Consider the following 15202-nt stretch of genomic DNA (forward strand, 5'->3'; position numbering starts at 1 on the left):
CACCCAAGCAAACTACTTAACTGCTTTGGATTCATATGAAAAGCAGAGCTATTCCTGTATGGTCTACCTCATGGCACCAACATGATTAAACTTGATTCTGAATGGAAAGATTTCTTTGGAATCTATAAGCCAGGCTATAAAATCATGCTACTGTTTAAATGAAAAGAACCCCTGTATAGATCCCAAATTAGATATTCAGAGACAAAGAAAAGATCAGATAGTCCCTGTGAGTCCAGCTCTACATCTGTCACTTTCCCACATTTTAAAGTCATCTTTTAGCACAGTGTTAGTTTTCCTTCTTTGCTTCAACAGATACTTACATTCAGCCCTACTATGCACCAGGCACTATTTCAAATGGTACACATGGTCCTCAGAAAATTAAGAAAGAATGAATGAGAGCTGGGTGCTGGTGGCTCATGCCTATAATCTTAGCTACTCAGGAGGCTGAGATCTGAGGATGGCAGTTCAAAGCCAGCCCTGGCAGGAAAATTCATGAGACTCTTATGTACAATTCACCACCACCACCAAAGGGAAAAAAAAGAAAAAAGAAGAAAAAAAGAATAGAGAAGAACTTAGCTGAAAGAGAGATCAATGTCTATTTCTATTACAACCTCTACATAGGAATCTGACTGTTTATAAACAAACCCAGCAAACAACTTGAGATGTGCTCAATTCCAGAGGATTATTACAATTAGCAATGTTGGGAGTTGTAAGATGTTCTCAATCTCTGCTAATGGTTGCTTTAGGAGTTAAATTCTTAAAGAAGGAAACAAAACCAGGAAAAGCCAGATTGTATTGGGGTAATATGAATGAATAAGTCCAAAAGTATATCAGTAAAGGACTACCTTAAACTCATTTAAATATTGAAGCAAACATTTGGTTTTTAAAAAGATGTATTAGCCGGGTGCTGGTGGCTCACGCCTGTAATCCTAGCTACTCAGTAGGCTGAGATTTGAGGATCACGGTTCAAAGCCAGCCCAGGCAGGAAACTCCGTGAAACTTTTATCTCCAATAAACCACCAGAAAACCAGAAGTGGCGCTGTAGCTCAAGTGGTAGAGCACTAGCCTTGAGCTGAAGAGCTGAGGGACAGCGCTCAGGCCCAGAGTTCAAGGCCCATGACCGACAAAAAAATAAAAAATAAAAAAATAAAAAGGTGTGTAAAGAAGATGACAGGATGTTTCTATATCCTACTCCACCTTAGGTGATGCTTGTTGTAAAGGCATCCCTCAAGCAATAAAAATATTGCTGGAAGTCTGGTGCCAGTGGCTCACACCTGTAATCCTAGCTCCTCAGGGGGCTGAAATCTGAGGATTGTGGTTCAAAGTCAGCCCAGGCAGGAAAGTCTGCGAGACTCTTTTTTCTTTTTTTCAGTCCTGGGGCTTGAACTCAGGGCCTGGGTACTGTCCCTGAGCTTCTTTTTGCTCAAGGCTAGCACTCTACCACTTGAGCCACAACACTACTTCCCGCTTTTTCTGTTTATGTGGTACTGAGGAATCGAACCCAGGGCTTCATGCATGCTAGGCAAGCACTCTACCACTAAGCTACCTTCCCAGCCCTGAGAAACTCTTATCTCCAATAAACTACCAAAAAAGCTCTGGCTCAAATGGTGGAGCACTAGCCTTGAGCAAAGACAACCTTCAGGCCTTAAGTTCAAGCCCCAGGGGACCCCCCCAATACTTTTGGAATGAGGCAGTGGCTCCCATGGCCTGAACGTGCTGCTTCCTTTTCTCCCATAATATAGTTGAAAAGTGTATCGGTGCTAGCTCATGTTTATAAGGAAGCTGGGATCTTGAAATGCAAAGGGAGCACTATTTTTACTTTGTGGAGAGCACAACAAAATGATCATATGGAACCATTTCCCTTCCCAAAACACAGACTCAACTTCAAACCAATGATCTGCTAAATGATTCATCTCTTAGCAATCTCTTGTGAGAAATACACCAAACGTTCTTTTACTTGACTGATCATATTTATATTCTGTGTCAAAGACATGGTAGAAATAAGACCTTTGCAAAGAAGGGAGCTACCATGAGGTCAGGTAAGATAATAAAATGGAAGAGAATCAGACTCAGTGGCACTAAGAGAGTTGTAATCAAGCCAAGTGCAGCTGGTCTGAGCATAACTCCTGGGGGGGGGGGGGAATCTACTAACTATGGTGGCAGTAAAGACATCCGCACTGCTACTATAGTATGACTAAAGGAAGAGGAATACTTCACAAGTTAAAACATTTTTGCTTCAGACAAGAGTCTGGTATGTAGCCCAGGCTGGCCTTGAACACGTGATCCTCCCACCTCAGCCTCCCAAGTGATGGGATTATAGGTGTGTACCACCACACTGAGCTATAGGTTACAATGTCTAAATCAGTGGACTCCATACTGGAGAACTGAAGTAAAACATGTATATGGACATTAAAAGCAGGTAGAAAAATTATAGTGAACAGAAACACATACTGTGGAGTTGTATTAGAAGCTGGTTTGACTCTGGACTCTCAGAGCTTCTGGTATTAACTGCAAATATAACATTCTCCTTCCTTATTCTGTGTCTTCTGCTAGTTCCTATTTCCAGCCTCCAGCAAGAAGGACTGTGAAAATCAGATTAAGCTGACAATCTAAAGTTGTCTAAAATTAATGGCAATGAAAATTAGGAAGACATAGGCTTTTTCAAAATCAACTAGAAAGAATATTTTCTCTCTGATAGTCTTATTTTGTACTACTAAAGTGCATCACACAGGAACTTTCCATAGAAGTCTAAAAAGAATATAATAGGACAATGATGCAGTATTACATTGGTGAGATTTTTATGAAAGTATAAAAGCTTCAGTCCATTCTCTACAAGTCAGATACTGCCTAGAAGACAACTTTTCACTTAACATCTTTGAAACTAAATTGGTTAAGTGAAAATTTTCAAGTCAACTTTTGAGGGTGCTTTAATCACCAGAATGGAAGCATACAAATGAATTGTAAAATAAAATAAATGCCATCATGATTAAGGTCGAGCATAAGGAGGCCATACCTCACAGTGAGAATACAGTCAGATGGAAGGTGAAAACAGGTCTAAATCAGAGAAGGAACACATATAAGACAAGAAAGGTGGGTCCCTGGGACTGAATCATTAAGACACACTTAGCAGATGTCTTCCATGCCCAGACTCTCCAGGCCCTAGCTTAGAATAAATATGGTATTTGATCATAAAAAAGAAACAGTAGGATTTGTTACATCTGGAATGGGCAAAGAATTCGGAATCCTAGGAAGACTTTAGACACTAGATGCCATTATAACGAAATAAAGTGTATGAGGGTTGAGGAGCTCTAGGATAGTTCGTGCTCTGTGCTCTTTTATGACAGATGCCAGCCACACCATAGCAAAGTACCATGAAGAATGACTCAAGTTATTATGCTAGTGGAAGATCTGGCTGGAGTAATTATAGAAGGGCTCCACAGAAAGGTCTGAAGGAAACACACATTCAAACATTGGGAATAACTATAGTGTAATGCTCAGAATAGGTGGGAGAAAGTTCTCTGGTTGAGCTGCAGAAGACAATCTTTCTTCACAGAGAGGATCAAAGCATTCAGTTTTCTAGAAAGTTCTATTAGTCTTCATCTTGTCCCTATAAAGGAAATAATTGGGAATATCCACAGTAAGTTTATAAGTATAATCTCTATTGTAACCAATATTTACTCAGAGCATTTAGTTAGAATGATAAGTAAAAAAATCCTTGCCTTAATTCAGAATCATTTTTATGGGACTATAGAAAAAATGACATTTAATTACGTATATGCTAAAATAGTTCTTTGCTTTCAGTTAAAATCTTGATTAGACATGTAAAGTGATTACTAATAGATATGGGATTTCTTCTTGGGGTGAGAAAATATTCTGAATTTAGATCAGTGGTGAGGGTTGCAAAACTGTGGATATACTAAGAAAACCTGAACTGTATACTTAAAAGGGATGAACTGCATGCAATGTGAACTATATCTCAAATAAATGTCGTATGTAAGAATTGGCTAGAGAATAACTTTTCTTAGAATTTATCGCGAATAAACACCAATTTTTCCATCTCCACCAAATAATTTCTGAAGATTTCTATCCATTACCTGTTAGTTTAACATTTAAGACTGTCAAGGTAAAAAGTTTTGCTAAAATTTGACAACATACTAGAAATGAATATTTAGTATATAACATGCTAGTGTGTGTGTGTGTGTGTGTGTGTGTGTGTGGTGTGTGTGTGTGTGTGTGTGTGTGTGTGTGTGTGTGTGTGTGTGTGTGTGTGTGTGGTGTGTGTGTGTGTGTGTGTCCCAGGGCTTGAACTCAGGATTTGGGTAGCGCTCTATTACTTGAGCTACTGCCCACTTTTGGCTGTTTTTTTTTTTTTTGGTGGCTAATTGAAGAGTCCCATAGTCATGCCTACTCAGGCTGGCTTCAAATCATGATCCTCAAGATCTCCACCTCTTGAGTAGGTAGGATTACAGGTGTGAGCCACTGACACCTTACTTACTTACTTTTAAAATTATCTTGGCAGGGCTGGGAAGGTGGCTCAGTGGTAGAGTGCTTGCCTTGCATGCCTGAGCGCCTGGGTTCCATTCCTCAGCACCACATAAGCAAAAAGAAACAAGCCAGAAGTGGTGCTGTGGCTCAAGTGGTAGAGTGCTAGCCTTGAGCTGAAGAGCTGAGGGACAGCGCCCAGGCCCAGAGTTCAGGCCCCACGACTGGACCACCCCCCCCCCAAAAAAAACAACACAAAAACAAAAAAAATTATCTTGGCAATAGGATTCCATTAAAACTACCTTTTCACACCCCAAATGGACTTTATTAAGGATAGGTTCTTTATTACCCAAATCCTCCTTGTATCTGTGCCATAGTCTTACTTCATGCCCTATGTGTTCTCTGGCTTGCGCACACACTGGAAACGGAATGGTAGGAAATTGACGAAATTGACGTGATAGAGATATTTCAGCTGATTAGCTTAATCTTGGCTGAGAATGGTGAGGTGTTTATATAAGTGGAATTAAAAGGAAAGGAGATGCAATTAAGCCCTGTATAGCTGGTCAGAGCACAGCTCTTCCCTAGAAAAATAACGCATCATGGTGGCAGTGGGACACCTGCATTGCTACTATCATATGACTAAAGGTAAGGCAACCAAACTTGTCTACATTTCATCATTTGAGATGAGTGGCATGGTGGTACCTCATGGTATTTCTGTAGGAAACCGTATCATTTACATCACTCATTAGAAAAGACTGACAGTACAAAATTGCAGAGCTATATAAACTACATGGTGTAAAAATTATTATTCTGCTATACTATGTTAAAGATGTTAAGAACCAAGGTTTTCATAAAAAATAAACTAAATAAAATATATTAGAGAAACAGTGGCATGTCAAAAAAAATCAAATTAACAATATGAACTTATACACAGATGCATACATATGAGGGGGCATAGATATACACGTGTGAGTGATATATGTATGTGTATACACTCACATACACACACACACACACATATGCAAATACCTGTCTAGATAAAAGGCCTAGAAAAATCTAGGTTCTCTAGTTGAGCACTCTCAACTCCCAGATCTTTACTATTGGTTGAAAGAAGAAAAGAAAAGCAAACATATGAGTTCCTTAGGGAAAATAGCGCATGCTAGGACAGAGCATGAAAGGTGTCAGATGAGCTTAGGTTAATCATCTTTGGCCAGAAACCAGGAAATCTTTCAAAGATTAATAGGCTTTCTCAGTAGAAAACAAGAAAATGATCTCATTCAAAATAGTTCCCATTGGGCAGTCTAAGTAGTAAAAAGGATCATGTTCACTACATGCAATAATATAGATGGACCACACAGAATACATACTGAAAGCATACATATTATTTGTTCCTATAGTGACAAAAGTCAGAAAAATGACTCTATATGGAGAGGGGAGGAGCAGAGTTTGACTACAAAGTCTTCTGGGGTGGTATTTATTTATTTATTTATGTCTGTTGTAGGGCTTCAACTCAGGACCTGGGCACTGTCCCTTAGCAATTTTGCTCAAGGATAGAGCTTTACCACTTGAGCCACAGCACCACTTCCATTTTTGAGTGGTTACTTAGAGGTAAGAGTGTCACAGGGACTTTTCTGCCTGGGCTGGCTTCAAACCTCAATCCTCAGATTTCAGCCTCCTGAGTAGCTAGGATTATAGGCGTGAGTCCTCGGCACCGGGCAGGGGGTGCTTTTTAAATGAAATTCATGACAAGACAAACCCTTGCTTACTGTGTTTAATACCCCTACAGTGCAAGGATTCTTAGGAGAGTGGGCCATTATTTACATGGTGATTCTGGTTACCCAATTCTGGGTACATCCTTCTGTTAGGCCTGAATAGTATGTTCTCATCTTTCTCTAGGGAACATTTTGCTTTTCCAGGGATAAAACTGAGAGGACATCAGGTGTTAAAGCACTGTTCACTCATCCAGATGGTATATTCTGGGGACAAATCAGATGTTTACAATGGAAATCAAAGTAGTACATTACTGTTTAGCCTTGTATTTTGAGGCATCTCTTGGTTCACTGCTGGGATTGCTCCAGTCATCGGCCTCAGGTGTGGTCTTGTAATGGCGCCATGCAGACTTATTGAACACTGGCAGCCTCTCAAATGATTCACTTGAAAGGGCCTATGGAAAAAGCACATACACTTCAGGTCCATGATGCTACATTTCTCATAAGACACACATATTGTACTTTTTAAAACAGCAGTAATCATAATGCATAGCTCTTGAACTTAACTTACAATTTAACTTAACATTTTATTTAGACTGGCCAGGAAGGCTTCCCTGTCCCCACCCCTGGTACGGGGATTTGAACTGAGGGCCTGGGTGCTGTTCCTGAGCTTTTGTGTTCAAGGTTAGCACTCTACCACTTGGATCCAACCACCACTTCCAATTTTCTGGTCGTTAATTGGAGATAAGAGTTTCATGGGCATTCCTGCCTGGGCTGGCTTTGAACCATGTTCCTCGGATCTTAGTCGCCAGGGTAGCTAGGATTATAAGCAAGAGCCACTACTGGCTCCAGGCTAAAACTGAAGCTTTATTTTATTTATTTATTTTTTTGTCGGTCGTGGGGCTTGAACTCTGGGCCTGGGCGCTGTCCCTCAGCTCTTCAGCTCAAGGCGAGCGCTCTACCACTTGAGCTACAGCGCCACTTCCAGTTTTCTGGTGGTTTTATTGGAGATAGGAGTCTCACGGTCTCTCCTGCCCGGGCTGGCTTTGAACCGCGATCCTCAGATCTCAGCCTCCTGAGTAGCTAGGATTACAGGCGTGAGCCACCAGCGCCCGGCTGAAGCTTTATTTTTTAAAGGAAAGAAAACATTCACTTACTCATTCAAAAATCAGTACTGAAGTATATATATCTAGCACAAAATCTGACTATTCTTAGGTCAAGCACTATTGTTCACTAGACACCTTTTCCCCAAAAAGGGCTCAGGAAGAAATAATCTCATACATATCAGATTTATAAACATAAAGTAATATCAAATACCACAGTATTTCAGGGTTGGGCATGTAGCTTTGTGGTCTAGTGTGCTTAACACACATGGGATCCTGGGTTCAATTTCAAGTGCCAAAGCAAACAAAAATCACATTATCTATAAGCAATGACATCTAAGAGAAACACTCCAAATAATTGGTTAAATCATGGTACTATAGCCAGGCACTGGTGGCTCATATTTGTAATCCTAATTACACAGGAGGCTAAGATCTGAGGATTGAGGTTTGAAGCCAGCTTGGGTAGAAAAGTCCCTGTGAGACTCTCATCTCCAGTTATCCACTCAAAATACAGAAGTGGAGCTGTGGCTCAAAGTGGTAGAGCACTAGTCTTGAGTAAAAGAGCTAAGGGACAGTACCCAGGCCCTAAGTTCAAACCCCACAATAGGCCCCCCCCCCAAATATGGTACTGTAAACATATATGTCACAGTTAAAAAGAATGAGTCAGCTCTATATGAATTATATGTAGGAAGATCTGCAAAGTAAGCATAAACTAATATGAAAATAAGTGAAATGTCAGTTACATGGGGAAATATTAGATTCCTCTCATATTTATAAATTAATTTATATAAATATATATTCACATAAATTTAAAATTTGTATAAACTTATATAAATATATAAACCTCTAGGAGAATAAGACTTGTAGTCACTACTGTAAGAGAATTGGTGGCTTCGGACCAGCAGCGGTAGACTTGGTTTTCTTTCTTTCTTCTTTTTCGCGGGGGAGGGGTAGCTCTTTTTTGTAAATTTTTGCTAGTACTTCTATTAACTAGTCAAAAATATTTTAGGGGCTGGGAAGGTGGCTCAGTGGTAGAGCGCTTGCCTTGCAAGCATGAGGCCCTGGGTTCGATTCCTCAGCACCACATAAACAGAAAAAGGTGGAAGTGGCGCTGTGGCTTAAGTGGTAGAGCTCTAGCCTTGAGCTGAAGAGCTGAGGGACAGCGTTCAGGCCCAGAGTTCAAGTTCTACAACCGACCAAAAAAAAATGAGAAAGATTGTTACAGAGTATCAATACTTTTTTTATTTTTTGCTGGTCCTAGGGCTTGAACTCTAGGCCTGGGTGCTGTCAGGTGAGAACTCTACCACTTGAGCCACAGCACCACTTCCAGTTTTTTTCTGAATAGTTTATTGGAGATAAGAATCTCCTAGACTTTCCTGCCAGGGCTGGCTTCCAACTATGATCCTCAGATCTCAGTTTCTTTAGTAGCTAGGATGATAGGGATCATAGCCACAGACACCTGTCTTCAACATTTATTTTATTTTTTTGGGTCCAGTCGTGGGACCTGAACTCTGGGCACTGTCCCTCAGCTCTTCAGCTCAAGGCTAGCACTCTACCACTTGAGCCACAGCGCCACATCTGGCTTTTTTTCTGCTTATGTGGTGCTGAGGAATCGAACCCAGGGCCTCATGCATGCAAGGCAAGCGCTCTACCACTGAGCCACCTTCCCAGCCCCTCAACATTTAATTTTTTTTCTTTGTACTGGTCCTGGGCTTGATCTGAGGACCTAGGTGCTGTTCCTGAGCTTGCTTCCCCCCCCACCCTCCCACCTAAACTCAAGGCTAGAGCTTTACTACTTGAGCCACCACTGCACTTTGATCCTTGTTTTAGGTGGTTAAATTGGAAATATGTCTTATGGACTTTCCTGCCCAGGCTGGCTTTAAAGCATGATGCTCAGTTCTCTGCCTCCTGAGTGGCTAGGATTACAGGTGTGAGCTACTGGCACACAGTCTAGATCAACCTTTTTTATAACCATATTTTCATTACTGAATTCTTATGCCTTGAGAAAGCCAGTGATATTTTTTGTGTGTGCTGGTCTTAGGGCTCGAACTCAGGGTCTAGGCACTGTTCTTAAGCTTGTTTTGTTCAAGGCTGGTGCTCTACCATTTGAGTCACGACTCCACTTTTGGTTTATTTGGTGGTCAGTTGGACTTTCCTGCCTGAGGTTTCAAACTGCAATCCTCAAATCTCAGCCTCCTGAATAGCAAGGATTAGAGGTGTGAGCCACTGGTACTCAGCTAAGCCAGCTAAGCAACAGACGATGAAAAATTACAAGTTAGAATTATGGTTTTAAAAGTCAGTATTTTTACTTTTTATATCTCCATGCTTTATATTCTTTTCTGTATCTGAGCATAAAATCAAAAGTGAGGAATGCAAGGGATGATATGGTGTTTTTCTCAATTAGTTATACAGCAACAGAAATAGAATGCAGTACCTTCAGATAAATGACAGCATCAGTACCCACTCCTTCCATGGAATATAACTTTAGATCTCCCTGAAAATATCTAGCATACAGACGAGAAATTGGCAAACCATAACCGAAGCCAGCCTGTTAAAAAAATTAAAATAGTGAGACAAGCACATATAGTTTATATGAGTACGATTCAGAGGAGATTAAAATAAATTGGTTCAGATTTAAATAAAATGAATTGTTAATTCAATCACTATGACATATATATATATATATGCTTATCTATGGCTTGACAATCTATTTTCACTCTAAAAAAATTTCTCATATGTTTGGATAATATTATAATAGTCAAAAATCCTATTTTTTCCACTAACAGTTTTTTGCACTTTCAAAAAGCAAATACCAAATCAAGTGGAATTTTATCTGATGACAAAACTAAACTACATTCATTTCAAAGTTCCATTATCAGATTTGCTTGTTCTCTAGAGTGAGAATTAATAGCACAAGAGTTCAAAGCCACCAGTAACAAGGCTAAAAGACTGAAAAGAAAGCCATTTTTTCAGAGTCTACTTCTTAAGGTTCTGGAAATGATACCACAAGTTAATATACAGTAGTTCTTTTTTTTTTTTTTGAGATAAGAAAACAAATTCTAGTGGCTTCCTGTATCTGTCATTGCAACTCTGACAACCAGTAGCTTTTTTCAAAGGGGTCTCAAATATTGGTGAGAACTACAAGAATAATTAAGACTAAATTCAATAGTGGTGGTCATGAGTGGGTGGAGGAGATGGGGCTGGGAAGGTGGCTCAGTGGTAGAGCGCTTGCCTTGCATGCATGAAGCCCTGGGTGTGATTCCTCAGCACCACATAAGCAGAAAAAGCCGGAAGTAGTGCTGTGGCTCAAGTGGTAGAGCACTAGCCTTGAGCTGAAGAGCTGAGGGACAGCGCCCAGGCCCAGAGTTCAGGGTCCATGACCAGCAAAAAAATTTAAAAAAAAAGAAAAAAAAAGAAAAAAAAAGAAAAGAAAAGAAAAGAAAGGAAAAAAAGCTTCATCTTCTCTAACCAAGGTAATGGAAAGACAGGCAGTGGTCCAACTGTATTTGAACTCAGACCTAAGTTGAAATCAACTTTTTCTGTGAGACTGAGAAGTCTCAATCTCTTTGACACTTCCTCAAACATATGACCAAAAAAGCTTACTTTGGGTCTACTAGAAGGATTAAAGGATATAATAAATGTAAAGTCTTAGCACAGTGCCTAAACCATAGTAAAGGTAAATGATGAAAGTTGGTATTATGACTTCTTTAGGTATTGTTAATTTTTTTCATTTTTATATGTTTATTGTAAAAATAGTGTGCAGAGGGGTTACAGTTCCATGAGTAAGGTAATGAGTACATTTCCTATCGAGCTTTGTTACCTCCTCCTTTGTTTTTTTATTATGACTTCTGAGAGCAGCAAGTTTAAAGAGGTATGAGGATTTCTACTATTTTCTAACATCTCCTTTGGAGACCTTCAAGGTTAAGCCTAACTGAAAGAGTGGGGGTGACAGGATACAGGCCCCCATCATTGAAGGGCCTTAAGATTAGCCGAAATATGGCCAGCAGGAAAGATGAGCTATCCACAGTGGTGACGGAAGTGAAATCAGTGAATCTGAGGAAAAGAGCAAGTGAATTCTAGGTCTAGCGGGAAACAGCAGAGTACACAGGAAACAGGAAAACCTAGAGCCCCAAGGAACACAGCACGAAGGTCTCTACTTTGGGTGTGGCAATGTTGAGGAAAGGTTTCCCAGTGTTTCTATGGACCAAAAGGAATTAGCTGGGTGGCCATTTTCAAAAAAGAAATGCATGTATCAAGTCACAGAGGTGTAAGTTTCTAAGATGTTTGGAGAGGAAAGTATGTTTTCCAGTAGTACATATCCAGCACTCACTTGAAAGCTGAGGGCAGTTTACAAACTGGGGGAGATGCTAGGGGGAGCATTTGTTCAGAAAGAGAAAACACCCTATATATATGGAAAAGATTTCAGACATAACCAGCATGCGCCCTAACCTGAGTCAGTTGAGTGACCATGGACAAAGTACTAATAATGACATTTCCTCATCTACATAGTAGAAATGTGAATACATTGAAAGGTGTCTTACTTCAATTTTTCACAAAGAAAACATTGACATAACAGCTACCCTCAGGATGCCTTTTTAAGATCTGGAATATGCAAGCCTTATTCTCTTTATGAACAACTTGAAAAAAGACTAGATTTGTTTCCAGTAGCTTCTTTTTCTGTGATGTTTATTTAAATAGGTACTAGATGCTGTTCAGGCAAGTTAATCTTTTGCAAATTTTTTTGAATCTCTATAAAATTATTTTCTCTGTTTTCTACATGCTGACTTAACAAACTCTGCGTTGAATAAATGATGCAAAGTGTTTTTATTCATACACATAAGATGACCTTATATGTTTATCAGCCAGGTAAGACTTTAAGATGAAATTTAATATATATCTTGAACTGTTTTGTCGACTGATAAATATGTTGCTGATTTTAATGACAAAGAGTTCAATTGTTGTTTGTCAATTAGACTCACTCAGCAGGGGAAGAAAGGATGGTCCTACTGGATCTATACACTACTATCTTAACCAGAGGTTTTTCTGACTACCTTAATAGTGTTGAAGGGTAGTTCCAAATGTTACAGAAAGGACCTGGAAAATTTATATATCACTTATATGTTTTGTGCTTAGGTGATTTAATAGGAATTTTTTCTTGCCAGTCCTGGGGCTTGAACTCAGGGCCTGGGCAGTCTCTGAGCTTCTTTTGCTCAAAGCTAGCACTCTACAACTTGAGCCACAGCGCCACTTCTGGCTTTTTCTGTTTATGTGATACTGAGGAATTGAATCCAGGGCTTCATGCATGCTAGGCAAGTAATTTACCACTAAGACACATTCCCAGCTGGAAACTTTTTTTTTGGTTGGTCATGGGGCTTGAACTCAGGGCTTGGCTGCTATCCTTGAGCATTTTTGCTTAAAGGCTAGTGCTCTACCACTTTGAGCCACAGCGCCACTTCCAGTTATCTGGTGGTTAACTGTAGATAAGAGTCTCACAGACTTTCCTGCCCAGTTTGGCTTCAAACCATGATCCTCAGATCTCAGCCTCCTGTGTAGCTAGGATTACAAAGTAATAAGAAATTTTTAATGTTTTCATAATTAAACATTCTAAGTATATAAACAAACTGTATTGTAGATATTCAAAGCTTTGGATAAGTTGAACATCTATGGGATGCGACATCAAAGTATCTAGCAATCTAGGGCCAAAGAACTCATGAAGAATGTAGTGATAGCCAGGTAGTGGCGGCTCACACTTGTAATCCTAGCTACTCCGGAAGCTGAGATCTTAGGACTGTGTTTCAAAGCCAGCCAAGGTACAAAAGTCCATGCATGACACTCTTGTCTCCAATTAACCAGCAAAAAAGTTGGAAGTGGGGCTGTGGCTCAAGCAGCAGAGCATCAGTCTTAAGCAAATAAGCTAAGGGACAGTGCCTAGGCCCTGAGTTCAAGCCCTAGTACTGGCACAAGGAAGGAAGGAGGAAAAGGAGGGAAGAGAAGGGGAAGGGGAGGGGAGGAAGGAAAGAAGGAAGGGGGGAAGGAAGGAGGGATGGGGAAGGGAAAAGAGGCCAAGGCAAAAATCTCCCCTTTTGCCAGGTGCCAGTGGCTCATGCCTGAAATCCTAGCTACTCAGGAGGCTGAAATCTGAGGATTGTGGTTCAAAGCCAGCCCAGGCAGGAAAGTCTGTGAGACTTTTATCTCCAATTAATAACCAGAAAACCTAAGTGGTGCTGTGGTTCAAGTGGTAGAGGTCAGGGACAGCACCCAGGCCCAGAGTTCAATCCCCATAACTAACAAACAACAACAAAAAATCTCCCTTTTCTCCAAACTATATGGGGAAGCACCCTAATTCAGTGATTCTAGCCTAACAATCCAGAAAGCTAGGCCGCTCCATCCTTCTATTAAGGTAAGGTCGTTTTCTTCAGCAGTAGTTTGTAATGCTTACCAAGGGAGCAGCTCTTGAAGGCTCCAAGCTAGGTCGAGGAGCAGTGGAGTACATGTAATTAAACAGGCGATCTATTTTTCGAAGTGGAACTCCACCACCTTGATCACTTATCTGCAGTGTACAAATAGACGATCATTAAAAAAAAAGAAGTCAATCTATATTTAGTGGGAGGCAATGAGTTCATTAAGTAAATCACATGCTAGAATGCTCTAAAACATAGTAGGAGCTACTGAAATGTGGCTTCCTTGGGAACAATGTACAACAAAGGAGGTAGACTAGTGAAGCAGGATCCAGCAGGCTGAGGGTTGAAATCTTGCTCAATGAAGTTTAAATAGGATAACTTAAGCTAAGAATCCAACATGGTGTTTCATATGTCACTTGACCATAAGGATATATCCTATGAATTGCTTCATTAGGCAGTTTTATCATGCAAGCATCATAGAGTGTGTTTATACAACCAGGCTGGTTACTGTGTCACTAAGCAATGTAATCTTATGGGACCATCATCATATATAGTCAATTCATGACTGACTGAAACACTGTTACATGGCTGTACTTATAGATAATACAGTAACTGTCAGTTTTCTTCTCTCCCTTTGATCTCTCAATGTCTCAACATTGATAAAGTATACACGTAAATATAAAGCAGTTACCTTGATAGACAAGTCTTCTTTACCCAAAGTAACAAGAGTTTTCACAGCTGGGTAGCCCTCTTTTCGGTCTTCATATAATTCGACTGTTGCCCTCATTGAGTTCTGAAATTGTAAGACTGTCTTTAAACACACACACACACACACACACACACACACACACACACACACACACACACACTCTTTTCGGTCTTCATATAATTCGACTGTTGCCCTCATTGAGTTCTGAAATTGTAAGACTGTCTTTAAACACACACACACACACACACACACACACACACACACACACACACACACTGCTGACTCATAAGCCACTATTTAATTAGTTAATTAATTTTGGTGTTGGCCCCAGGACCTTACACATACTAAATACACACATACCCTACCACTGAACTATATCCCCACCCGACAAACTACAATTGTAAAAAAGAAAGGAACACAACAATTTTTTGTGGGCCAATATTAGCTGGATGTATATGCATTTTCCCCCTAAGGAGCCTAGCTAAATGAGTTCAGATCAAGGAAAAAAAATTTCCATCTAGTTTTTAGCCCTATCCAACATGCTCAATATTTATTTTTCTTTCCTTGCTTCCTTTATTTTTGCTTTAGACTTCTAAAATTATTCAACTCAACTCAGAGGAATTTTTTTAATCACATGTAATAAGGCTGCAGAAGCTGATGTGTGCATTTGAAATCCTATTTGTCAGTCTGCCATTTATAAAGCACCTTTCCTCTAAAGATGGCAGAAAAATGGAAAACATTCATGCTTCCCACAGAAAATTAATCATTTGGCTGAGAAATGTGCAAGAAATATTAGTT

At 40.0% G+C, this 15202-nt stretch overlaps 1 protein-coding gene across 2 annotated transcripts in view; it reads right to left on the reverse strand.

Annotated features, from left to right (window-relative positions):
• Positions 1-3470: 3470 nt before the first annotated feature.
• Positions 3471-15202, reverse strand: part of Pdk3 (pyruvate dehydrogenase kinase 3) — a 69022-nt gene continuing 57290 nt past the window's right edge. The window contains exons 8-12 of one of the 2 annotated variants that reach the window (XM_070040693.1): positions 14387-14488; positions 13734-13844; positions 9729-9842; positions 6507-6646; positions 3471-3607 (exon numbers count right to left, since the gene is read on the reverse strand). In XM_070040693.1, coding sequence (XP_069896794.1) covers positions 3577-3607; positions 6507-6646; positions 9729-9842; positions 13734-13844; positions 14387-14488 — 498 coding nt within the window. In that variant the 3' untranslated portion in view covers positions 3471-3576. Of the gene's footprint in view, positions 3608-6501; positions 6647-9728; positions 9843-13733; positions 13845-14386; positions 14489-15202 lie in introns of both variants that reach the window. The other variant, XM_070040694.1, reaches the window with a different exon arrangement.

The sequence above is a fragment of the Dipodomys merriami genome, unplaced genomic scaffold (assembly GCF_024711535.1).
Source record: "Dipodomys merriami isolate MVZ:Mamm:240054 unplaced genomic scaffold, mDipMer1.0.p SCAF_3, whole genome shotgun sequence".
In the NCBI taxonomy this organism is placed as follows: domain Eukaryota; kingdom Metazoa; phylum Chordata; class Mammalia; order Rodentia; family Heteromyidae; genus Dipodomys; species Dipodomys merriami.